Here is a 27,500-nt window from a genome sequence, read left to right on the forward strand (position 1 = left end):
AACAGCAGCTCGGAAATGGGCTATTGCACGAGCACAATTTTGTTCGTCTGTTCAAATTGCAATCATGTGATTTCCTATACAAAGTTCATGAGTGGTCAGAGATGAACGCTATGCAAACCGGTAATAAAGTAGTTCTAAAGCTGGTTGGACTCTTTTCGTATTGACATACATGAAGTTTTCATCAATTAAGTTTTTAATGCTATATCTATGTTTTAGCTCAACTGTATTCAATAGAAGAGAATTTGAAAGTGACTCACTTTAACAATAATCTGTCGAATTAGAAGGGAATATTACTTTTGTTCTTGGCAGTCTGACTGTGTTTTAATCCGAGTGAAATAAATTCTGTTCTAAGCAGGATTGTTGATCATACGCATGAAGTAACTTAATACATACATAAATACGTACATACTTAATATAGGGGCTTTTCAGGGCCAATAAAACTGTGACAATCGACGAAACAACAGAACATAACAACTACAACTGTTAAGAATCCCAGAACTGGCCGGAGGCAAACCAGTTGGCTATTTACAAGTGCAGCTGGGAAGTTGAACCAGGGACTACCAGGATAAAATTCTACCAGTGGCCAGGACTTGTCTTGAACCCGGGATCTCCGGGTCTCGAGGCAAGCGCCCTAAGCACTGGGCCACGCTTCTGCCTCCTTCGAGCTTAAGTTTAATAGCCTATTCTATCATCCAAGTTTTGAATTCTACTTGTAAAGCAGTAGCGAAAATCAGGCCAGAAAAGTGCAGTTGATTGCCATTTGTTATCTACTTTGAAAGTTACTGAACGTTGAACGCACGCGAAACGAGTACAATATTGTTCATTGTACCGTTGATTATATGTCATACAGTTACAGAAGCGACTTTTTCTGTACTGGGAATTACCGACAATTTATGAAAATCCTTAGTGTTAACGTTTGCTTGAAGATAAACTTATATATACATCTTGAAAATCGTAAAGTCTTATGCCAAAGCGTGACCATTAGTTGACATGCTTTGGCGAGGCAAATCTGATGGCTGACCACACTTCATGATAACGGGCACCGAAATGTGACTTATTGTCCGCCTAACGCCGCCACAGCAACACTCGGATGGCCTTGGAAACACCTGAGTTATGTGATGACCCGTTATTGGTTCTTGAGTTACAAAGCCCTCAATGACCGCTTTGGTCCTTATGTTGTCTTGGCGGGAGATCACTTGGAAGCCTTCTCGGCTCTGATAAGCTGTTTCCTGAGGTGATTTCCTTCTTACTTCGCGGTCCTTTTCGAAGATGCCACTGTCGTAAAGGTTTTTTATTGGCCTGTAGTTGTATGGCAAGTCTACAAACTTGTAGACCAGTCTCTGGCCGCTAACCTGAAAGGAAAGGAAAGGAAAGGAAACGCTATTGATGATATTGAACACGACGACGACGATCGGTTTCATTGGAATTTGTATTACAGATTAACCATACTAATATTCCTCCCTCCTCGTTGTTAGGTAAACCCACCTGATTGTACCTCTGGTTTGGATGGTTGATGTATTTGGGGTCTTTCAAGTTTCTCATAAATTGGCCTTTCCGAAATTCAGGAGGGAACTGGGGCGAGTTTCAAGTTTTAACTAATCGATAAACTGACACTATCACATGAAAGATCATGTTGAGATTGGTCATTTGGCCAAGTATGGTGCTTTTAAGGTGAACAGATACCGAGTTATGGACCTTGAAACATGGTTCAAAATCCATACAGGAGTCTCTAATTTTGATACAGCGTCCCCCAAAACCATGTAAACTCTTAAAGTTTTTATGATTTCCGTGATACTCTTTAAAATGGTCAAACATAGCGATTTTCATCGCAGCTTCTTTCAAATTGTAGGTACAAGACGGGATTTTACAGTTGTTACTACACTGATAAAAAAAAATTAGAGTTTATATGGTTTTGGGGGACGCTTTGTCAAAATTAGAGACGTTTGTATGGATTTTGAACCATGTTTCAAGGTCCATAACTTGGTCTCTGTTCACCCTAAAAGCACCATACTTGGCCAAATGACCAATCTCAACATGATCTTTCATGTGGTAGTGTGTTGAAACTCGCCCCAGTTCCCTGCTGAATTTCGGAAAGGCCAATTAAGTGCCAAGTACCAAGTTACCCTTACGAAGTAATCTCTAGCCTTATCATCTCTTTCATTATAGCATCAATTTACCTTCTTTATGATGTTTTTTTGGTAGTAATAACGCAGCGCTCGGCTTAGTTTGTCATAGTTCATCCCTGGTCTTTGCTTCAGCTCGCCCCAGCACTTCGCGACTTCCTCCTGGTTTCGTAACTTGAACTCTCTTTTTTCTTTATTTGTCCACGTGATCAAGGACGAGTATCGCTCATCTGCCAGAAGCTCGAGTAAGAATTCCCATAAATGGTAAGCACTGCGTGACGTGTTGCGCTTCTTCGGGAACGGATCTGCAGCTTACAATAAAAATGAAAGAGAGAAACAATGGGTATGAAAGCAAAGCCTCTCGTCGAATGGAGCCTCCACTCTTGAAAAGGATTAACTTTAGGAGGAAGTATTACTTTAAATCAAATTTGTTTTGGAATTGTTCAAAAGAAAGCATTTTCATTCCCAGGTTCCCGGGGCGCCGCCATCTTGAATAACTGTGACGTGTTACTTATTGATTGACTGACACAAAGAGATTTTGCATAATAAAATAGGGCAACCGTAACACGTGATGGTTTTTCACAACAAAAACAAGTAATTCTGATTTTCATTTCTTTCGAAGACTAACTCGGTCTTGATTTCCTGTGGTTGAAAGTTATTTGTTGTAGTTGTTGTTGCTGTTGTTGTCGAAGTGGAGGTTTCTTTTAATAGTAGTATATCAATGAGAAAGTGGAAGTCGCTCAGCACCGCGCGCTGTGGGACAACAAGGAAGCGAAAACGAATATGGCTTGAGGATCTTTTCGAATTGTTTTCCGGTCTTACTTGCGCACCAGAAAAAGTTTAAAGCAAGACTGTCGTGATCATTTGAGTAACTTTAGCGGTCCGTTGGCGCCGTCCGGCCTTTTCATGTTATAATAAATTCTCAGTAGACAATTTGTTTTCTACGGCCATTTTAAAGACCAACATATAGACCTACCATAGAGGTCACATAGTTCTGTTTGCCGCTTTCAAGACCTCAGCTTGAGACTGTTTCGTTTTGCAGCTGTAACAGCCGCAGACGTTATTCAAATTGATGGGAAGCTGACAATCACTTCGTCGCTGCAAACGACAGCTTTTTGTGTTCAATCAACTGATTCGCTTCAAAAAGGTTTCTGTGTTTGAGTTCAGCTTGTTTGTCAGGTATAGTCTAGTCTCTCATTCCCATGTTTCGTGTATTTCAAGTGTGCCAAAATATATTCCATTTTCAGTACACCTTTAACATTGCTATTCTATCTACATAAGCGCGTATTTCAACTCGCTGATGACGAAGTTTCCACCTACGTTGAGTTTTTAAACCAATTTTTGGTTGAATTATTTACATATTAGAATTAGAAATTAATGGTTGTGACGAGGAAAAGATGTTTTTTGTTTTCGCCGGTCACGTTCGCTGTAGTTCTTCAACGCAAAGGCTTATTTTACAACACGTCTAACATTTTGATTCTAACCGGAATATTGGGTCTTCCTTTCCATCCCAAATCCGCTTTAGAAGTTGCGGCCGTGTTCTTGTTATTTATACCTTTTTGTAAAAGTATCGATGTTTCAGCCATGTCAATCAAAGCTTTTAACTCAACTTGGTCACGGTGAGTTGTTGCCAAAATTCAGTCGGGGTTTTCCATCCCAGTAAATTTAAGTTTATGAAGTCTTTAACGGTTGGTGCCGACACCCATGTTAAAGCTTCACATTTGTTTGTCGGATGTTAAACACTGTCCTTTGTTGTCTGAACACTGACAAGACTTAGTTTAATTTCTGCGCCGTTGTCTGCTAATTTGGTGCGAATTAGCTTTCCGAAAGGATAGTTTCACAGAATCTATTCAGCACAGCAGTCCAAAACTTCTACAATGTATTTAGCGAAATTTAAAAAGGCCATTAATAACTGCAACCAATTTTATAAGCCCCGGAGCCTGGACTTCAGATTTTAAAAAAAGTGTAGCTTTTGAGACTGCATGAGTACGTTAAGAGCACCTTTCGAGCCGATCGTTTTAGCTGTTTAATTTTTTAAAACATGGGGCTCAGCAACTTGATTCTGGGCAAAGTTCTGAGCAACAATTGCCTACGGTAATGTTTGATAGATCATTCGATCAAATTCTGCAGTCAAATGGAAGCTCAGCGAGCAGTGCTTTTCTGTGGTGCTGTTTAGTATGCTGTACAAGGTAATTCTAAGCTCTAACCTCAAGTTAAAGCGACCAAGTAGAGCTTTCTTGTGTGGTCGTTTTCTATTTCAGTTCAAGGTACTTTTGTTTTAGAATGTGGTCATTGAGATCAAAGAATCTTATAAAGCAATAAAAAGGCAAAGAATTGACGGTTTTCTTGTACCGACGTTTACCATGCCGAGAAAAGTGCCGATCTTGACTTTTAAGAGTGAGGGAGCTGGTCCGGAGTCATCCTGTTGAATTCTAGCCTACGCCATTTTTTCAAAATGAAAGCTACTGTGTAGTACGTACCCTTCCTTTGAGGTTATTTGTTGTGCTAATTTAGGTAGCTCTGAACCTTACGTAGAGTCTTTAGAGAACCTTGTTTTTGTCCACACAAATGGTAGTTACGAAGCAGTACTTCCTGGGTTTCCGTGAGATCTAGAGCTCCGCATTTTTCAGCCGTAATGCCCTGTCGTTTTTTCAGAAATCAATAGAAGTCCCCTTTTATAGATTTTCTAGCGTTTTGCAAGAGGGAATTTGGATATCAATCTTGGAAAATGTGAAAGTTAAGATAATATGTACATGGAATTGAAATTACCTTCATAAGGATGTTCGTACGAAGTGAAGTTTTCCATGTTCTTCTTGATCGGAGGTTCAACTTTTAGTTTTGTGTTCAAGTTTAGTGACGCAAATGGGACATCTCTTGAAACGCCTGACATTTTAAGTGACAGAGTTCTAGTTTATCCTGAAAACCTTTTTGGAAATCTACGTCGAACGGAACTTAGCTCGGGTGGTGGGCAGTCATTAATGAGGAAGTGAAGAACAAATCAAAAGACCTGTTCTTTGAAATGACCCACGCGTGCCCAATGTATTGACGTCAAAAACATCGATCCACACTCGCAGCTGACTTGAAGTCCGCTCTCTTAAAACTTCCCGGAAGGATCTGAATTAACAGGGTATTAACAAGAACGCACAAAGCCCTGGAGCTATGGTGGCCAACACATTAGTTGAAGTAGGTTGTCATGGAAATTACTTAAACAACCTAAAACAGTTGTAAGATCGGGAATAACATTGAAAACATTCATTCCTTTTCTTCCTTCCGACAGTATCAATTTCTATTTTATATCATATGCAATTTTAAATCCTAAAAAGGGAATCAAAAGGAATCAAACATGGGTACCTACTGGGTCATAAATTGGTAAGTTTTCGGTGTATTTTGTACAAAAAGGCAAATAAAACTTCCATCTATATCACCCTAAAGGATAACTGGACCGATGTCTCGTTGATATACGATGTTGGTTTTTTTTGAAGCGCTCTGTCCAGTAGAATACGGCCATTGCTATTTTCAGGATTCTTAGCCGGCGAACATGTGGAAAAGTTTTTATAATATTCCATATATCATACGTAGCTTAACAAAGAGGTCGCCCGAGAAGATATTCACGGTTGAATCGCAGTTCTGGTTAAACATCTCTACTGAATAAAATGCCGCTTTTATGGATTTGAAGCGGAGCAGGTGCAAGCTATTGACAGACTCAATAAGCTTGTAACAATAGTTATTTTTTGTACAAACTTGTATTTTGGAAATTTATTTTTATGATGGTTTGGGGTCAAGCAAATAAAAATGAGTATTACTGAATGAAATAGAGTACCATCCTTGATGATGCGCCGTTGTCAAGGACTAAGAAGTTGTGTGTTGTGTTTCAATGCCGCTAATAAACAGCCTAACAGTCAAGTAATGATTCTCACAGCGTCAATTTAGATGATCGTTCTAGAGCATCATTTTTTTATCATGTATGCAGGTTAATCTGTTAGAAAGTTACTCTTTTTTATACTGTACAATTCTTCTGGAAAAGTGTGAGTCGAAATGGAAGAAATTTGAAACATTCATTCATATATCACTGTGGTGTTTTTCAATTTGGCTTTTCTGACTGTAACAGAATTAAATGTGTCAACTTTATTTAGCAAGGTTTGTAAAGCTTCCTTTGTTTAGGAAGCTTTCCTTATAAAGGTCGAGTTGCCACTGTGAAAAGATCAAATGGTCGGCGAATGTTCGAAACGTCAGCCCTTCGTCAAAACGAATGGGCTAACGCTCAAAACGTCAGCATTTTCGTGTTTTACTAGAATCCCGCCGACGCAGCACTACAACTTTTTTTTTAGAAAGTAGCCTCTTTACTTGTTTATATGGAGGTGCAGGGATGGTGCAGTGGTGAGAGCACTCGCCTCTCACCAAAATGTGGCCCGGGTTCGATTCCCAAACTTGGCGTCATATGTGGGTTGAGTTTGTTGGTTCTCTACTCTGCACCGAGAGGTTTTTCTCCGGGTACTCCGGTTTCCCCTTTCCTCAAAAACCAACATTTGACTTCATTTGCGTCAATTGTTAATTTTAGTTTACAGTGTCCTCAATTAGTGCTCCAGCACTAGAACGACAAGACAATTAAATAAAAAGTTCCTTTCCTTTATTAATATGGGTAGCTCTACTAAATCTTCTCTACATTCACCTCGTAATGTGTGTTTTGTCACTAAATCCAAGAATTGTAACTATGCATATGCATAACCCTTAGGAAAGGACCAAGTATATAGGAAGGAATCGTAGCTGAGAGTTACACTATTCTAAGAGCAAAACGCAAAAGGAAAAAGGAAAAAGGAAAAAGGATAGAAAATTAAATTAACTTACAGTGTATACTAGAGGAAGGAAGAAACGCAGTATTGTTTGTGAAATGTCATATCAATCCAATTTCCGGAATATGGTAAGTAATGTTTAAAAAACGAGCAGCAGTGTTTTATCGGGGTTTAAAAACACGAGGCCAAGCCGCTCTTTTTTTGACCCGATAAACACGTGCTGCGAGTTTTTTGAACGTCTTCAAAAACATCCCACAAAAAGCGTGTAACAATGGTTCAAATTGCGAGAGCAAAATATTAGCATACAAGATACGTAAGCTAACCAGAAACCCATAAGGGTTAAAACGTGTAACGGTCCCTTGTGTACTGGGAAACAAGCTTTGCTAAGTACCATATTTGGAACAACAAGAGCGAGTGCTTCCAAATATGGTACTTAGCACTGAGACATTCAACCAATCAGTTCGCACTGAATATTCGGAAGCTGTGAACGTGCGTTACACGTTTCAACCCTTATGGGTTTCTGGCTATACCTTACTAGTATTCTTTATATAAAGAATGCTAGCGAGTGTTTTTTCAGGATATTAAGCTCTTGCACGTGACGTTTTTTCGGTGTTTTGATAGGCCGCTAGACTCATGAATTATTAATGACTTTTGAACGTTCGCTTTAATTCTACCCTATCGTGCCAACGCGCAGTTAATTGTCGTTTGTTTTGAAATTCAAAGTAAAAAGGTAGTCGATTCGAAGATGCAATTCTCAATAGATGGTTTTCACGTGACGTCATCGCCGCCATGTTGGTTGACGAAAACAAAAGATCTCTCATTAACTTCTTGTGTTCGTTCACCAGAGGTCGTGCATAGAAACACTGCGTGTAGACTAACTGAATTCGCTCCGACGAAAGGCTAAACACTCGAAATGTTAGCCCAAAAATAACATCTTTCTTACGATGGGTAATTTATCTTAAAACCACGTGAAACACTCACTGGTGCTTATAAATAACTATCAAACGTACTCATATCAAGGTTAAGCTTCCCTGCTCTTATTGATGATTTTTATCTGACGTCACGGCGGCCATTTTGGTTTACAGAACAATGCTGTAAAATGTCTTTTGTGAATTTCACTCTATTATTATGCAAAACTTGTGGGGCCACTTTCTATTGTTTTGCGCACCAACATGACCGGCTCATTACGTGGTTGCAAATCAAGAATAGGCATTTTAACATCTCCGACGTAGTTTGTGGGCTTTTAAGTTTTGAAAGACGCGTAGGTTGAAGGTGTAACTATTTCTAGGTCTCATGATTGCCATATAAAAAGGGAAATGCCTGAGCTCCGAGGCCCATCTAACAAAGACTGAAGGGGGTAGTTTCTAAAGAAACTGTGGTGCTGCGTCGGTGGGGAAGTAGTATACAAAAATTTTGGTTTTATCAACGGAGTTGATAATGTAAATTGGCCACCGTACAAAAATTCTAAAAGCTGACGTTTCGAGCGTAAGCCCTTCGTCAGAGCGAATGGAGGAATTGTGGGTTACGTGTAGTTTTTATCGTAGAGTAAGAGCTAGGCTATTGTGAAAGGTGAAAAATAGGAATATATTAGTTAAATGAAAAGCGTTCGTTAATACCGTGAGGATTAAGGGTGCCGATTTGGAAGATGAATTTTTGTTCCAGATTCTTGCGGCTTTCCGTCGTACCTAGATTTAGGGAAAGGCCGGAGATAGCCATGTGTTGTTTGGAGTGGTTAGGCAGATTAAAATGACGAGCGACTGGCTTAGATGCATCCTTGTCATTCTTCTCAACAAAGGACGATCGAGCGCGGAGCGTATTCCATTGGCATGTGGACATCCGTTTGGGACAGGAGGTCTTTGGAGACAATCATTGGGCCCAAGTATGCCTGTTACATATTGTTCTTGAACGCTCCGCCAGTATTTTCAGTAACTTCTTCAGTGAGCGCCAACTGGGCAGGATACTGATAGACTTGCTCCCAATTTTTCTTCTAAATTTAAACATTTTGACTTTACAACGCTTTGAATCTTTGGGATATTTGATTTACAACAACTTTGGGATGACGAGGATTTCTAGCTGGTCACTTTTACACTCAATTTCATTGTCAACTCTCAAAAAGCCGCTTTCACCGAGCCTCTGGCGCTGTCTGGTCGACCTTGGAATCTCATGCAAGTAACCAACTTCCCGTGGCTGTAGAGGAGGCCAGAGAAAACAGAGACTGGCACAGTTACTGGGATTAGCTTTAATGGCAAGATCTAGTCCGCAAATATCAAGCCTATCTTTACTTGAAAACAAAAACGATCAGCCTACTAATGTCGAAGACCAAGATGGCCGCAATTTGCATAATGCCTTGCTAAGAGCATTAAATAGGCAGGCGCCAACCGTAGCTGACTTACATGCGGATAGCGATTTACGTAATTCTTCGTTTCAGCACTCCAATTAACACCTCTTTCTCTCCAAACAACTGTGCTATTGTTCTTCACAACTCACCAGGGAGGAATTCTGTGCCTGCCGATTCAAGCGATTACTCGCGGGACTCGAGTCTTCAAAGGCCGACTGCAAATGATAGCTCATCTAGCGAAGCAACTACAAAGGAGAGGCAGTTTTTCGTTCCATCAGTTCTCCTATCAAATGTTATGTCTCTGGCACCCAAAATTGATGAGATTGCCTACACTATCAGCTCCACTAAACCTGACCTTGCCTTTTTTACTGAGACTTGGCTCAATGGTTCCATCCCAGAAATCCGCCCGTTATTTTCAGCTGAAGCGGGTTGTTAACTTTCCAACTAGAGGAGCAAACACCCTGGATCAGATCTTCACCGACATTTCTGAATATTACTCTCCTTCAAGCAGCCTTCGTCTCTTTGGCCTGTCCGATCATCCGACGGTTTCTTTATCTCTTGATTCTCAGATCGATGCCCCTTCAATGCCAAAAGTGTAAAACCATCAAAACACGCGACAAAAGGCCAAGTAAAATAGCAGCCATAGGCAGGTTCTTTCTTCACGTTCCCTGGTCGAATTTGCTTTCTTACTGCCAGTTATGTGAAGAAAATTTGAGCATCTTAACAAGTATAGTAAATTTCAGTCTGGACACTATCATGCCTGTGCGTTCTGTGAAGGTCCACGAAACGGATCGCCCATGGCTCAACTGCCATTTGAATGCTCTGATAGCCCACCGCCAAAAAGAATTCGCCTCTGGAAACACCGTAATTTGCAGATTGCATCGGAACAAAGGTGAATCGTGAGCGCAAACGATGTCGCAAAGCTTACTATGAGAACAAAATTAAAGACTTGCGGGAAAATAAACCTCGTAATTGGTGGAAGGAAGTGAAGCGGCTGGGTGGTTACCAAAGACATATGACCGTGATCTAAAATCTCTCCTAGATCCATCCCTTATATGCGATGATTCAGTTCCGGCGGAAAACATTAATAATGCCTTCATTAGCGTTATGCAGGACTACATGCCCCTGTCCGACAGTGTGCGTGTGGATACAGCAGCGAGGACGACGAGCCTATATCTGTTAATGAATTCGTGGTCGCCAAGGCACTCCGCGCCATTAAGACCTCTCGCTCTGGCGGTCCTTTTGACTTACCAAACTGGGTCCTGAAAACATACGCCGATATTATCTTAGCTACTCCGATCGCTGACTTCTTAAACTGCTCTTTTTCTCAATGCAAAGTCCCTGCTGCTTGGAAACTTGCCGACGTCCCACCCAAGGCCTCCTCAATTCCAATATACACCTAGACCAATATCTTTAACGTCTTCTCTGTCCAAAGTAGCAGAAGGTTTCGTTATCGACATGTCCCTCAAAACCAGCGGTTCTACAGTCGATTCATCCCGCCCATTATGGCTTTATTCCCGGCTCGTCTACCACGCGTGCGCTCATATCTCCGTTCCATCGATGGCTGAGCGCCACGGACGGTACTGGGGCCTCTGCCCTCCTTGATTTTCGGAAAGCATTCGACTTTATGGACCATCATACTCTCATCGCCAAGCTTTATAGCCTTGGCGTTAAACCGAGATCTATCAACTGGATAATTGATTCCCATAGAAACAGAAAACAAAGAGTTTGGGAACTGTTTTTCTTCTTGGCTTCATGTTCCCGCTGGAGTACCCCAATGCACAAAACTGGGGCAATTGCCCTTACAGACGATCTCATTCTTTTTTAGCGCTGCGTTATTCGCTCTGTTGTGGAATACGCCTCACCGGCCTTCCACAGTAGTCTTCCCAAGTACCTTTCTGACGAAATAGAACGCATTCAATAGCGTGCGTTAAAGATCATTTTTCCATATTGCAGTTACAGCGAAGCACTAAAGCGGGCTGATTTACCAACATTGTATGCCAGACGTGACTTTCTCTCGAACAAACGGTTTAACTCTATATCTTCATTGGAACCATAAACTCTCAAATTTGTTGCAACCACCTGTCCATTTATCCCAAAAGCTCAGGGGCAATAAATGTTTTCTAATTCCGGTGTGCAAGACCAATCGGTACAAGAGCTCTTTTATTATCAGTCATCTTTTTAACCTTGACCGAGAAACGGTTCTACAAAGATTTGATTTTTCATGTGAAAGGACTGCGGTAATTGGTAGTGCTTCCATTTCTGGGTTTTTCAGAAGTTATCAGCTTTTTGCTATCGTCAGATGATGTGGACAGAACTGAGCCATCATTGGAATTTCATCAAATCAAAGTAACCAATCAAAAAGTAGACATTAATAATTTTGTCTCTCTTTGGGGAAATCTGTGCTTTTTAATTGATCAATTTGATTTGATCAAATTCCAATGATGGCTCACTTCTGTCCGCATCATCTAACCATAGCAAAAACCTGAACAAAGCTTGAAAATCGCGCAGGATTTTGAGGTTGCAGAGCCGTGTAAATGCGATGATTTTTGGCACGATGCTAGCAAAAGTATTGACTTGGAAGTGACACGCCTTGTCTATATATATTGTATGTGACGACGCGTCGGATCTGAAGGGGAACTCAAAGCGTCCCAAAAACCCATCAAATCACTCAGGCCAAGGCAGAAAATAGTGGCTGTCCATAACATGGATTTTCGAAAAGAAACATAGCGATTTGGAGTTTTTATGGGACATTTTCCTCGATCAGTTGAATCGACCGTTACAACTTTCTCAAAATAACGTGACGTCACGCGCTCTCGCATCCTTATGGTTGTCTGCCTGTGATATAGGTAGACACATATGCGTGAAAATGATTAGAGAGAAGTCTTTAAGTGTTGCAAAGCTTGTAGGAATTTGGAAAACCATTCAAAGTAATAGAATACGTTGTTGCTTTCGGGTGTTGATGGATCCATAAAGAATTGATGCATCGATTACAACAGAATAACTGAATTGAGAAGTTCATTTGTGCACTAAAATCATTTCGAATTGCGAAGAACTTTATTAACGTGCAGACAGGAATACCACTTGACTCGTCACCTCCAACGTACTATCAATTCTATGCGTAAATTGTATATTAGTAGAAACCAGTCCCACGGTATTCGTGGTAAAATGGGGTGAAGTCGTTCCGAATTATCCAGGGAAAGTGTTTTGTCCCAAGTGCATTTGTTCTTTGATCTAACGATGTACAAACTTACCATAAAGAGTTTCAGCCATCAAGAACAAGGGAGTCGATTTCGTCGATTAAAATCCTCTTCGTCTAACCTTGCCGTCTTATGTATCTGTTTATACTTTGGCTTTCTCGACGCGCTCTAATCACAGCTCACCTCAATTCACTCTGAAATAAAGGATACATTTTCATTCAATAGTTTGATAACTCTAAACGACTGATTGATTTTCTTCCGTAGTCTCTCCAGTGTCCTCAATTAAGTGCTTATATCTAATTTGCCCAATTCATGACATGACGAAAACCTGGCCAGTGCATCGGGAAAATGACCACTGAAAAATCCGAGTTGGAAAAAAGAATTTTTTATCGCCAAAGGGTGAAACGAATGAAGCAACTATTACCGGCAAAGTTAAGGATACGCCAATAATAGAAATATACTCTATAGATTCTCTGTGATAGATTTCCCTACGTTGCGTCTGTCTGTCTGTGTATTAGATACTGGTCTACATTCGTAGTAACGAAATTACAAAACACACTCAAGTGGTCGATTCCGATCCTGTCAAGCACCGCTAGGGGACGGAAGTTGGAGAGAAGTACAGCGTTGCATTTCCTAAACGTCTTTGAGATTATTACATCGGTGACAAACTTCCAAGGGTGGGTGACAAGTTTCCTTTGGCTGTGGCAAGCAGACTTTGCGAACCTTAGTTAATGAGTCGACAAAAACTGGCGTGTTTCACTTTTCAACGGATGTAGCACTAACAAACGCGATGATTATTGTTGCATCGTTTCCGTTTCGCTGTTGAAAAGGGCTGCAATTTATTTTGGACCGAGATTGCTTTACATTCAGACCACTCCGAGTCCATACATATATGACTCACATACGGGTCAATTTGCAGAATTCGCTATTATGTTTTGATGAAAGTTTCCTTTCCATACAAGCGGTGAAAGTGTTGATGGGTCGCTTATGTGATTTTAAGCAGTCTTTCCCTGAGCAGGAAAAAACAGCAACCTCATTCCCCGACGTCTTAAATTAGGGAGCGACACGCCCTTTTGTACCGGAACATCCTGTTTGAGGCCTCAGCCCAAGCGGTGAGGTCATATACGAACTGTAATTTCATAAAGAGTAATTGAGAATTGATACCTGGCAGGTGGTGACTTAATATTCTCTATCCTTCACTCCGTGCATTGGAATTGTTCACGCAATTGGTTTGGGCCGAGTAAAATAAAGGAATTATCATAATCTCTCCTGTTGTCAGCAGTTACTGAGAAAATATCTAATTGCTTTTTTAATCACATAATGGCAAAATGTTATGTCACAAAGGAATTTTGGGCGTCTACGTCGCGTGAACCTGTCGGCATGCAACGAAATCACATTTACTCTGACAAAAGAAAATTGTTCTTGTCGAGAAAGGAAATATCCGCAGAGGCAGCATTTACAATTCGTCTCAAGCATTTCCGATCAAATAAACTTACAACTATTTAGCGTTCACCTCTTTTCACCCACGTTTTGCGAAGCTTTTTATTGCGTGTAAATGGAGCGTAGATCGATAGCTGGAGTTAAAACGTACTGAATCTAATATTGTTTCCACTGGTAAAAGTGTAAGTACTAACAAAATGTACACCCTGCCTAGGAGGAGTAGGTGGCCTCAGTATAATTCTATAGAAATGACGTAAAGCAAAATTGAAAGGATTAACTTTTCAATCCTTCTCGTCAACTAAGTTATACTTGAGTGGAACAACAGATTTGAGTCTGTAAACCAGTCGTTGGCATTTTAAGACCCTCTTTCATTTCCACCGAATCGCCAAGGTTTTATCTTCTTTCTTGCTAGTTACTGATTTTCCCACGTGTTTTGACTGACGAAATGACCACATTTGGATAAGAGCCAAGGTCGGTTTTTGGAAACTTTTTGCAACGTCGGTTCAAGAGAGCTGGAAACAATCTCAATGGTTCAGCCAATCGGGAGCGAAAACAACGCGCGCTTAGCCAATAAGGACCAAGTAATCATGTCCTCTTGTTTGAACAAAATGCTCTCTGTCTAAGCCAATCGCCTTGTCAGGGGCAATTTTTGTCCATTAGTGATGCCATCCAACCAAATCGGAAAGAGATAGACAGCGTCAGTTGATGTGAAGAGCCGTTTCCAAGGTTACACGAACAGTTAGCTGTTATACCTTTACGAAACTGGCACAATTGAAGTGTCGTCCGTACCTTCGAGAACCAAGCACAGTGAATAATTCTCAAGGGCGTTTAAAGCTGCATACCTTGGAAGTTAAATTTACTGGCATTCAGTTCGCGTGTGAACTGAGGTATTGGAATGGCCTTTGATGAATATAAGTATACGATACCAAGATATGTTTAATACTCACAATTGAGGGATAACTCAGAAGCACTGCTTTATGAAGTATCCCAGTGTTTCAAAAATCCGTGTTTGGTTTTAGTTGGATTTTTAAAAAGCTACCATATGGGTATTTTATTGCAAGTCCAAGAGCACCATCCAGCAGTGCAGAAACGGGCTATTTTTATCCCGCCTTCGCGTGCCTTCACGTCGCCAAAGCCAAATATATCGACGACAGCTAGCCAAGTGTGGATTTTAATAAGGTTTCTAGCGACAACATATTAGTATCCAATACCGATTTCAGTGAAAAGCGAAGATTTCGTTCCGCTTGTGCAAAGTGAACCAGTTGAAGGTGGCACTGTTGTTCTTGTCGAATGCGGCCTTGCACCTGGACGTTGTTGAAAACTGATGCATTCATGGATCACCTGGCCAAGGATGGGTTTCTGTGATCAAGTTCAACTGATGAACCGTATACGTGGCGAAAGAGAAGTTACGGGACTTACAACATGTTACCCTTTACCACCCTTTGAACATTTGTCAGGGGACAGTTTCTATCTTCAAGCCAAGATTGCTTTCGGTTTTGGACGTTGTGCGCCGAGAACTTGACTTGAAACTAGGTCAGTATCGAGTTGGTGTAAAGATACTGAAATCCCGGGGTTGTACTTTTAGGGAGTTGAAAAATTACCCTGGATAGTGAAAAAGCTTAATTAAAATCTCACACACTTTTGCAAACAATTGCTGGCTTAAAATGAGAGGCAAAAGAAATCATGGCCTTCATGTTCTCAATCGAAGAAAGCCATCGTCATCGCAGAACTATGTAAGAAATACAAATTGAGTGCAGGGCGTCCAAGTCAAGCAGTCTACTGAGAAATCATAACTGGACTGTGGAATTATGTTTTCGTTTTCTTTCTTTGATTTAAGAGTTAAAATCGTAAACGAACTAGACTGTGAGTAAGCGAATCTCAACACTGCCGTTTGTCTACTAATTGCAATTGACTTTAAAAAGTAATAACTGTAGTAAAACCTCATATCATTCCATTGCTAGAAGAGTTAACGAAAGACGAATTTTGGTCTTAGCAGGTTCCTTATTCTCAGTTCAGTTTTCTATTTTTCTTTCTTTGTTGATGATGATTTTCCATTGCTTTAGAAAAGCTTTTGGAATTCTTTTAATTGCATTTTGTTCAACAGATCTTGACCTCGGAGTATTAAATTTTTTATTCGATGACGAAATTCAAATATACGGAAGTTATCACATTTGTGTTTGTGAATCCAGCATGGCGTCCAAAAGCTCACTGTTCCTTCAGTGCTGATGCACGTGATTCATTTTATTGGAGCACGGAGTAATTTTTAGTCGACTGCATAACTCGTGAACCTTTACTTCTGAAAATTAAAGGATAATATCCGTGTCTAAAACAGTTGTCCAGAGAGTTAGGGAAAAGCGATAGTTGTCATGATAATGAGAGTTGATTTATGTACTGAAGGCAAATATGGGCATCTCAGACGCAACGTTCATTACACGCTGTTGATTACGAACTTACTTGAGTTATCAGAATTGCAATTCTCATATTTATCATTTATGATGTAAGGTAAAATTTTAGTTTGATTTAGATTCAGTTCAATTCAGAGGGGAAAAGTCCAACGGTGTCAAGCATGTAAGAATTCGATCTATCAAAACTAAGCACGATGCAACACCTTCCGAGTTGAAGCGACACATGTATGCCTTTTGCAAAATCCCGATGGCTTGTCCGGGACCAATGCTTTAAAAACTCACCTGAGCATCTCAGAGCTTATTTTCTATGCTTTGAAAAGAAAGAACTCTTGAATTGCAGTAACTCGAAGGAAGTGAAACTCTCCATATTGCTTTGGTATGTGCTTTGGTCCATCCGGCGTTGCATGGGATTGTCTGCGAAAATTTCCTCAGCTGAGCTAAAGCAACTCAAAGCTACCGCAGAGATTTGTGCGCCATTGGTATACGTAGACAATTCACTACTGGAAACAAGCTGTGCTCCTGCAAATCCTTTTGCGTTTCAATTCTGATAACAGCCTGCGTGATTGATCGAAAGGTCTTTAAGAAAATCTTGCGCCCTAGTGAAAGGCTTGCAAACGTTGTTGACATCAGTGTTCTCTAGTACTGGCTGTATACGTGAATGGCAACTCAGGCATACAGGATGTTTGCAATAGTACGTTGCGTTTATACTGAACCTCGAAAATATCGGACGTCCGACAATTATGAAATGCTATCCATGAAAATAGAAATGTTTCCGGCGATTCAAAGAGACAAACAATATTTTGGAGACAAATCTTTTTGCAGAGGAAAGTCCTTTAATTGACTACTTTCTAATTTTCCATCTTAAGAACAAAAGGAGATGCATGTGATGTTAAATCATTGATGTTTAATGGTCGCAATTAAATATAATGGTAGAAGTCCCAAGTTCTTGAGTTCAAAGAGCGCTTCACTTTGTAGGGTTTGATTCTATACCCAAAGGGAAGGTGTTTCAACAAGAGCAGGAAGTCTTGGGATACAATAAAGGAAGCGGTGCACTTGTTGCGTTTTACTGACGTCCTCTAGCCGAGTTCAGGTTCTCCGGCTTGGAAGCTACCTTGACTTCCTTAAAAAGGCCTTAAAATCCTTAAAACAAACTGAAATTGTTTATACATATAACGTTTTCTTTTTAAAGTATGTTATATTTACACGTATTTAGAGTATAAATAAAGTCCTACATGCGATCGTGAGTTCCCAGCGAACCAGCCTTTACTCTAAGGACTTTCAATTTGATCTCGATAATGAAGAAGATAAATCGTTGAGACGCGTTGAGGCAGTCGAAAATGAAAAGAAATATCACATTAGATAAAAATTGGGAGAACATCTTGTTTCGAGTGCAAAGAAGAAGCGAGAGATATAGTTATAGCTATTAGTATTGTGCACTTGTATGAAGGATGTGTTCTTACCAGTGGTCGAGATCTGATGGCTGTGAGCACTTCTGAGTGATTTTTTAGGTCGGAGCACCTCTCCGTTGTGTGTTCAAGTGAAAGTGAATTAGAGTAAACAACATTTAACAAATAAAATGTGAAAGGACCAACGCCTTAATGCGTGCAAACGGAGCTCAATTTTCTAAGGAGGAAGTAACATGAGAATTCGAAATACGTGCTTACCACAAATTTGGTTCCCAACCTAGGCTTGGACGTTTTCTTTATCCGCAGACTAACTCTTACTTTCCTGTGTCTTGACGGACAGACGTTGACAAACGTTTTGCGATTTGTTTTATTAGCTACCTGTTAAAGCGGTAGAGTTACTTCCTTCTCTGCTCCAAGCTCTTATCAAATTTCTATTTCAGTATTCTTGACCTCATTTCAGAGTTTACAGAAACAAAAAGCACGGAGCTACCATTGTATACTAAAAAAATACATATATATTCGTAACCTTTGGATGGAAAACGCGTCAAAACAAAATGTACCATGACTGCACAGTTTGAAAGGAATCCGATCTTGCATTAAAAGAAGTTTCCAAAGTCATTTAAACAATTAATAGTAAGCAAATTTTTTCGTATAAAATGAACTCACCATGGTTTTTGTGACAGGTACTGGCATTTGTGAGCAGCATTCATTTGGTTAACTAGAGTCCAAGTATTGATTGAATTGAAAACAATCCCAGGGCACACGTGATCTAATTTCAAAACACGCTTCGTCATGATTTTGCTCTATAGACTCTTTCTGCTGACCAGGATTTCTAAATCAACGATATTGCATCAAACGAAATTTCATTCTTTAAACAATTAATGCTGACTCCAGGTATCAGGGAATTAGGATATTAACCAATTTTTTCTTCGTACAAAGGCCGCTGCGTTATTTTCACGGTCTCCTCGCGGATGATCGTTTCGTGAAGTGGTGAAACTTAATGGTGGTACTAGTACTGCTCAGCCGAGTGTTTAGTTGGTTAGAGTCCATGTATTGATTGAAAACACTCCTGGGACACACCCAACTGGAAAAGATGCATAGCCATGCCAGTGACTTTTCTATAGATTTGTTGTGCACCAACGGATTTTAATCATGCTAGAGATCGAACAGAACAACAGGAAAGTCCTGTGCTACTCTCATTGTATTTGTCACAATGCTGACCCACAAACATAAGTTAGAGAATCACCTTGCTCACCACAGGAAAGTGCTGCTCAGTAGCTTTCATGTGAATGGTCACACTTTAGGATTTAACACACGGATTCAAATATTTGAACCACTTTGTACAGCACCACAGGAAAGTGCTGCTCAGTAGCATTCATTTGGATGGTCCCACTTGAGGATTTCACCCACCGACTCAGAACTTACAACAACTTTGTTCACTAAGCATTATAAACAAAACCGCAGGAAGGTTCTGCTCAGTAGCTTTCATTTAAATGATAAAACGGGAGATTTGACCAATCTACTCAAAAGTTCGAATAACCTTGCACAGTTTACAGCGTCGAACGCCTAAGGTGGTGTCAAATATGTGTTTTGCACAGAATATATATCGAATCGCTGAACTTCTATTGTTTAAAGGGGCTGTGTCACAAATGAATGAAACATTGCAACTGTTAAGCAACATAAAAGACAAGCATGGATGGACTGCAAATGGACAAGATTGAAACGAATTGAAAAGTCGGTCCGCGCCGTTTTTCAAACTTAAGGGAAATCGCCTGGAGAAAAGTTGTTTTGCTCAGAATCATCTTGTTTGTGATGTAACGATCATTTATGTTCGTGATTAACTAAAGCTTTCCCCTAAACACCCTAAAATAACGTGACATAGCGCCATTAACATCATTTTATCTCAATTAGCTTGGTACAGTGATCTTCGATCAATTTAAAAATATTAGAATGAGACAATTCCATTGTTTTAATTTTATGAGCGGATGGCACCCTCCATTTGCATTCAGTTCACCGGTAACCGCGAATCTAGACCTCCCTTAATTTTAAGTGCCTACAAAATACCGCAAAACCGAGTCTTATTGATTGAAAATTACACTTTCGTCATTGCAGATTAATGATAGTCGCGGTTTGGCTGACATAGAGGTAAAATATTGTAAAAGCGGCACATATGGAAAAGTAATGATTCCGTGGACCAGGAGCTCAATAATGAATGTAAGAAAATCGCGAAGCAAATGAAAGAGAACCGCACAATTTAACAAAGAAGGATGGGTTGGTGATTTAGAATGATCTGTTCGCTGAGAAAACTGAGCAAAAAAACGTAGGAAAAGTTCTTGTTTTTTGTCTCGTTTTGAGATATACAGGGTTTTTAGTGCACTATGACCATTTTGTGTCATATCATTTCTTTCGCATTTCAATGCGAGCTTGAAAAGGAAGCTTGATCTTGAAGTCATTTTTCTGACAAGCACTGTATATATATATTATATATTATCATACTGTCTTCACCAAGTTCGTTTGCTGAAACACCGCCCGAGTGCTTTGTATCAATTTGTTTCCGAACATGCCATACTGAAGGAGGAAATCACTCACTACTGCTTGGGGTTTACCTCGGTGTAAAAACCTGTGAAACTTTTTCTTTGTTTTGTTAGCTCGTGTGGTAGGGTTAGGTTGTTGATGTTTTCTTGCTCTGCTGTTTTCCTTTGTGTTACGTTATCCGTGAGTTTCACAGGTTTTTACACCGAGGATGAGCCACCGTTTGAAGTAAATGTGGCCGTCAGTAAGAAAGGGATCGGTCTCATGGTATGACCTAGGGGCAACCATTTCTTTCCCTCTCTTGGCTAGGCTGTCGGGGACAGATATCTGAAAGTTAGCTGGTTTGGGCTAACCGGAAGTCGAAATGTAGGGATGAATCGTCAGTTCCTGTCAATTAATGTCTGTTTAGATTCCGTAATAACGCCGATAGTAAGAAATTTGGCACCTGGAAACAATGTCGTGTAATTATTGGAGTACAACTCAGATCATTTTGTTCCGCTGAACATGCGAGGAAGACCACTGTGTGTTCTTGTGCTAAAATACTGTTCTTGTACTCCAATCTAAAGATTGCTTATTCAAGCGCTTTGGGCAAATTTTATCGGTAGTGATGATAAACGAAAAATTATCGGAATTGGCCTTTTGGGCTTGCACGGAAGTATTGTGGTTCGAATTCAACATTTCAAGAATTGTTGAGGGGAGATACAATGTTAGAACCGGCTGAGCATCCCAATTTCAAGACCTTAGCCTCAGTTGAAATTATTTCAATTATAAGAACGTCTCATTGGCTCTGCACATGTCAGAGGGATAACATTATAGCAATTGAAGAAAAATCATTTTCTGCCGGTGAAGTATTATTTGAATTCGGTTAAAAAATTGCCTTTTAGTAACTGGCAGAAATGTTGTAAATTAGGCTAGCAGCTCCAACGTGGCTTCAATCAATATAAGGGTAATATTGAACTTTTCGGCTGTAGTCGTTCTGGTACTATATTGTTTATTTATGAATGAAACCATGGTAACCAACTGCCTGTTGCTACCACTCAGGGGATCAAGTAAGTTTGTGACTTACTTTTCCGCATTTAGACGCTAGTTCAGAGCCACTTTAAACATAATTATACCTCTTCTGTGCAGAAATTTCTCTTTATTTAAGTAGCACCCCGCCGCGTCAAGTGAAACGAAAACGAAGATTGAGAACATGCCGTCAGCCTTGTTTCATTTTCTATCAATTGTTGGATGGATTTCCTTGGCTCAGCACCATTTCAGCCTGAAATACGTCTGGTATACTTCGTTTGTCTTCAGTAAACTTTGCGTTATATTTAAATGTCACTAAAAGCGTTTGACATCACTGAGACAACTGCTTTGGAAGTAAATCCAATTTTGACTTGCGTTAATTATCATTTTATTCTGAAGAACATTCTTGAATTTCATTTCTTTAAGCGACGCTAGAATAGCTTAGACACCATAAAATCATGTCTATATGTAACCTCTGTTGGCATATATTTCTGCACTGCGATGGAGTAAAGTTTTGTTAAAGTGACTTGTTCGCTACAGTCTATAAGCCTAACTGCCTACTCTAAATATGAAATAATCGTTTCGGACGTGAATGTATCCAATTCGAAAGCATTAAATGAAGAAAGCTCAGTTGAGGCCAGAACTGTCTACCTCGCTCCAGGAAACAATTTTTATTATTACCTAATCGTGCCAAGGCAGGAAATGTCCCGGAATTAACAATTAACAGCCCACGGCTCTGACGATCTGAACTTTTTCGTAAATCTAGATCTGCAAATGGTAATTTATCACTCACCTTCTTAACTCACACATCCGCTGGTTTCATAGAGAAGAGAAAACGTCCGAAAGTGTGAAATCTCGAAATAGTTTTATACTTCCGCCTCGGTCACGTGATCGACGCGATCAGTTACTTCAAAGAGACCGGAAGTTAGCAGTGAAGCCTTATTTTATTCGAACAATTTCATCAGACTGTTATTGTAGCCTGAAAAAAACTGTACGCAAAGCGCTTTGGAGATCTTTCAATTCAATACATGCCTCGGTTTTACTTCTTATACAGATGATAACCTTCTATTTCCGTCTCAGCGCATCTCAGTCGCCAAAGCATTCTTTGTATAGTGGTTTTTACTCACTTTGTCACTGTCATGCGTTTAATTCAGTCAGTTCAAACAAAAAAACAACACCTGCTTAATAATCAGCTAGCGCAGTATTTTATTCGAATTATCTTATCAGCCGAGATGTCAGCAACCATTTCGCTATCTATAATTAGCGAGCAAACCCATGGATCAGTCAGTCATCACTTTGTCTATGAGCCCTTTTCGCCGCACGAATAACGCGGATTATTTAGACCTCTAATAACGCAGATTTTTCCCTGCGAATCCTTCTTTCTACTAGAAAATTAACCTTGACTCAACCTTTTTTTCACATAGGTGTACATAGCGGCGCCGTGCTGTTGAATTTCATTTCGAATTATTTCAATGATTCTAGAATAGTGAGATCAGACCCTTTAATCAGGGAGCTTAGTTTTAACTTCTTATCAGTTCAATCATGAGTACCTAAAAAATGACAGATTTAAATTTTCAAATTATGATTTTTTTCTACATCTCAGTTATGTATATATATCCTGTAACATGGGTAGTGTTAAGTTTTTATTTCCTGTACTGTATCTTAGCACACGACCCCACAAGCAGGTAGTTGCTTTAATATTGATCGTGTTCAAATAAAGGATCTTGACTTGAGAGGCAGTGGAGAATATTTCTGCAGTTTTTCAGATAAGTTATGTCAAGAAGAGATCATCTTTCTGTAGACGGTTGACGGGCAATGTGATATCTTCGGATCCATTTTGTAGTTTACTTAAACAGACGTTGAAGCGAATAAAATAAATAGAGTTGAAGCGATTGGTCTGTACCCATGCCTGACCCAGACGTCTATAAATAAACCCCCAATATAAACCGTCACTCAAAGTAACCAAAACCTAATTTGCAGAACATCACTTTTCTAAAAATGCTCTTCAACTTTCAGTTTATTTTCTTTCTTTAAAAAAGATCAGAAATTATTTTAGTTTCTGAGAATAGAGTGGAGTATCGAAGGATCGTATAAGGTTCAGGTTCGTCTCGATTGGTCTACATTTGAACGTATCAAATTACAGAATAGATTTTTCGACCTTAAGTCCGTCAAGGGTGGTCTCAGTCGCCGTTTTGTCTCTTGTCCTGTTGACTAAGATTGTCATAACCGAGACTTTAAACATCTGTAATAAATCATGCTCTTTGATAAAAAGTGTTCGTAAGTAAGTATGTATATAGTGGTCGTAGGTAATGTAGTGTAAGTATTTGCAATGTAAGTCGTATTTGTGTCAAATTTTAAAAAAATGCTTTGTGATAAAAGTCTTCATCTTGAGGATCGTTTCAAAGCTAATTTTATGCAATGATCGGTGTGGCAAGAAGTCTGACATGGGCTAACTTCGGTAATGTGATGATAGGTTGGGTCAAATGCTTCTCTGATATTTTTCCTTACCTCATGATTATTCCGAAATTTGTCCTTCTTATCACGTGCTCCGCGAGTCCGACATCAACTATTTACCATGTCGATGGACAAAAATGTGTTATTTTACAGAAAAACTACCCTGATAACATAAGCAACAGACAGAAACTGGCATTTTAAACTGTTTACAGACTTAATTAAACATGTACAGTTTTGCTAAAAAAGTCTCTGGTTGAAGCAAAACACTTCCTTAACCTATAAAAGCAAAATTCTGTCCGCTTACTTCCTTGTCGGCCTTGCCGTCGATCACGCATCCTCTTGTGAATTTCAGCTCTGCTTCCTTTAGCTTTTTGAAAACGTGCGTTTGTATTTACCTCTCAGACACGTTTCTTAATTAGCTTAAAATAAAAGTCGTTCAACCAAAACCAGTCATTGAGCAGTGAGCGACGAGTTCGTAAAATTTGTACAGTACAGTGTGCCCGGCCATAATGTCAACCGGCACTGGCTTAAAGCCCAAGAAGCTCTTTTTAAATTAGGGTTATTTTCTCGTTCAAAATCCTGTCCCCAATTAGCGTCAGCTAAACACATCGACACATGAATAAAGTTCATCATCATCATCATCATCACCGTGAAATAATTTCGGTTATGTGAAGCGGAAAATGTCAGTTTTCATTCTTTTCACTTTGTCATGACAATGGTTACCAAAATACATTGTTGCCAAAGCAGTCTAACACGGAAGAAATTTCAAAACTAAATATAACAGCTAACAGCTAAAACGGTCGTATACTTGCTTGTGGCTACCCATGCGATTGTTAATAATTGTTTTTATATATAGCAAGGAAATCGTGAACGATTGCCAAATTTGGTGGTATTTTTATTTAAAGTCGAGGCGAGATCTTCAGTCACAAAAGCTACTGAATTAAATGAACAGACGTTAAAACCTTCGGTAAGACTGGACTATCATGATTCAATGATGCAGGGTTAAAAAAACGAGGGAGACCATCTTAGACATAATTAAATGTTTCATAGTTATTTTTTGTTGTTGTATATTCAATTCAGATGGCAAAAATCTATTTTACAGTTGTGCACAGTTGGAAAGCAAATTATTGTAAATAAAAAGATCGTCTCATTTGCACCACTTCTACAGCCAAAGACATTCAAGGGCTTGTTTATATGGTCTCGGTTACCCGAGACAGGCCTCCTTCACGAGACAACTTTAGCGAGCGTCTATATGAGAATTGCGTGACCAAGACAAAGTTGTTCCTACTTAATTAAGACGCATCCTTAAAAAATGCATATCATCATTTGCCTTTCTTTCTTTCTTTGTTTCTTTCTTTCTTTCTAGTTCGTTTTTAGTGCGAAGTCTGAAGGACGGAGAACTATTAGGTTTAGAATGAGGCATGATACTTCAAGTAAGCAACATAATATTCCGGTGTCAGAATGTCATTATTCCAACGACCATATAAACAGGCCCTAAACTGAATTGTGCTGAATCTTCATAGAATAAATTCCTTATCAATATTCTTAAAATGACTGGTTTATACCTTTTATTCGAATAGCGTAAGCCAAGATTTTTGAGCACCACAAGCTTTTGAATGGTGACGGTTTCATATCAGAATCTTGAGCCATCTTAAAAAATTAACAGCGCCGCAGGAAATTTCTGCTTAGAAGCTTTTTAGGTCTTAAGAGTCACCCTTCAGGAGTGAAAGAAACGAGATCCAGCTTGTTCAACAAAAGATACAGCACAAAAGGAATATACTTCTCGGCGAATACTCATTGCACTAAGATTTCACCCGCTGGTTCGAAAAACAGAACCACCTTGCTTAACACAATGATCATTACCACAGAAAGGTACTGCCCAGACTCGGAGCTTTCATTTGAATCAGTAATGCAAGTTAGAATCTACCCACAGACTCAAAAAGTTAGAAATTCTCCGTCGATGAGAAGTTACGCTTATAGCAATGTGTTTCAATTTGTTTTTGTCGCATGCAAAAAAGGTTGTACGTAATAACAAATTAAGAAATTGTTCATGAGAGTGTTTTATTTTAAATAGCACCTGAACACACAAAGGTTATTCAAGTATGGAAGAATCGATGAACAGAAAAGATTGCGCTTCATGATCATATAGGCATGCACTGTTGGGTCCGTCTTTTGAATTCAAATTTGTTGACAATCACAGCAGACCGCGAAAGATAAGTTTCAGATAGATGGGGCTACAAGCTGACGGTTAAAAGTGAAAAGTTCAAGTGGCTCCGTTGCAAATGTAATTTCTGTGAAAGTCACTTTAGATTTAATGTAATAAAATTTCCAGAATATGTCGTGATCGAAGAACTTTCAACAACCTCAAAAGATAATTGTTACTTTATTGAGAAAGCTCTAATATCATTGGTTGGACACAAAGAATATTTCATCAAATATTTTTCTTCAAACCACAAACGAATATATTAAGGAAAAAATACAGCAAATTTGTTGGCAGGTGCAGTCAGTTTCGATCTCAGTGTACAAGAATTACGAAAATTTTTCGACTGGGTATGATATAAATCGCTGTTACGCGTTTAAGTGAAACGAAAGTCGCTCATTTAAAAGCATTTTCAAGTTAGGACAACAGCCTGGATAATTCAACAAAGGAGAGATTTGAAAACAAGAGTTATCAATCGGTTTAACGCAAGATTAAGTCGCGTGGCTTGGAGTTTAGTAACAGTGGCTATCAAAGAATGCCTTACCGGCAAAAATTTCGTCTGCTCGCAGTTTTTAGGCAAATTGCGTAACTTACTTTCATAGTATTTAAGATTCCTAAAGAGAATTGAGCTTATTTTTAGCACAGATTACGTTTAATTAAGAAATCGTCCAGTTCTCTGAACAATTCAAGTTTGCCGCACATGGACTTCAACAACCGCTCTTCAGTTCGATCTTGTCAAGATGCAAGGAATTTGAAAGTATTATGAGACTGTCCCAAATTTTGGCGAATAGTTTAGAATATTGGAGTCCGTTATATGAAAAAGGTGGCTTAACCCACGCTATCCTTGCTGACAGTTCAAGTTGTGAAAATTACCTGACAAACAAGAAAAAATAACCAAGATGAGAGCTGGTCTCGAGTCTTCGTCCGACGAAGAGGAACCCCTTTTCAACATGGAGGATGTCGATCACAGAACTTTTGAAAAAGACAGTGAGTTACCCTTATGTAAGCGTTTTCTTAAGACCTTGAAAAAACTTGGTGAGGACAGGAACAGCCTGAGGTCCACAATTTGCTACTGCGGAGTTTTCATGGTGTTTGGGATGTCGGATGAGATATTGGGACCAACACTTCTAGAGCTGAAATGCCTGACCGGCAAGTCAATAACTGTGATGAGTGTGTTATTTTTTGTTCATGACTTGTGCAATGTCTTTGGCTCTACTTCGGGTGGATATCTAGTAGATCGGTGAGTAATAAGCAGGTTATTTCCTTTTGATACTTTGAAGGGTGGAACACCGGTTCTAGTCATTTTAGACGCGATCTTGTATTGTTGAAGGGGAGTAATCATATTCATTGTCATCCTTGCTTTCTTGGTGATTTACGTTTTTGTAACTCTAAATCACTGACAAGGTCAGTCGTGATTGATTTATCGGGCTGCAAACACAAAACTTGACAAAGCTTCTTGCAGAAGAATGTAAGTAGCAGCTCTACTTAATCCGGTTACGTAAGAGGATCTTTGTTACCATCGGTATAAAGAACAACGTTCTTGTCCCAGCTAAGCGAACTTACAGGAAGATGTGCGGAAACGAACCTTGATACAACGAAGAATT

At 39.6% G+C, this 27,500-nt stretch overlaps 2 protein-coding genes across 6 annotated transcripts in view; one reads left to right on the top strand and one right to left on the bottom strand.

Annotated features, from left to right (window-relative positions):
• Positions 1-175: 175 nt before the first annotated feature.
• Positions 176-23,907, bottom strand: LOC138056849 (ETS domain-containing protein Elk-4-like). Of its 5 annotated transcripts, none has more exons than XM_068902766.1 (4): positions 23,751-23,907; positions 12,506-12,645; positions 2,178-2,434; positions 176-1,352 (listed from the first exon to the last, which is right to left on the bottom strand). In XM_068902766.1, exons 2-4 carry the CDS (start codon positions 12,522-12,524, stop codon positions 963-965), a joined length of 666 nt encoding a protein of 221 aa, XP_068758867.1. In that variant the 5' UTR covers positions 12,525-12,645; positions 23,751-23,907; the 3' UTR covers positions 176-962. The 5 variants fall into 5 exon arrangements, with proteins under 5 accessions (XP_068758867.1, XP_068758868.1, XP_068758866.1 ...); XM_068902767.1 differs by lacking the exon at positions 23,751-23,907 and adding an exon at positions 22,036-22,214; XM_068902765.1 differs by lacking the exon at positions 23,751-23,907 and adding an exon at positions 17,961-18,112.
• Positions 23,908-25,979: 2,072 nt separating this feature from the next.
• LOC138056851 (major facilitator superfamily domain-containing protein 4A-like) overlaps positions 25,980-27,500 on the top strand; it is a 19,941-nt gene continuing 18,420 nt past the window's right edge. Inside the window, exon 1 of the mRNA XM_068902770.1 lies at positions 25,980-27,136. Within this exon, the coding sequence (XP_068758871.1) occupies positions 26,796-27,136 (341 nt within the window). The 5' untranslated portion in view covers positions 25,980-26,795. The remainder of the gene's footprint in view (positions 27,137-27,500) is intronic.

Source organism: Montipora capricornis, chromosome 7 (assembly GCF_036669925.1).
Source record: "Montipora capricornis isolate CH-2021 chromosome 7, ASM3666992v2, whole genome shotgun sequence".
NCBI classification, from domain to species: domain Eukaryota; kingdom Metazoa; phylum Cnidaria; class Anthozoa; order Scleractinia; family Acroporidae; genus Montipora; species Montipora capricornis.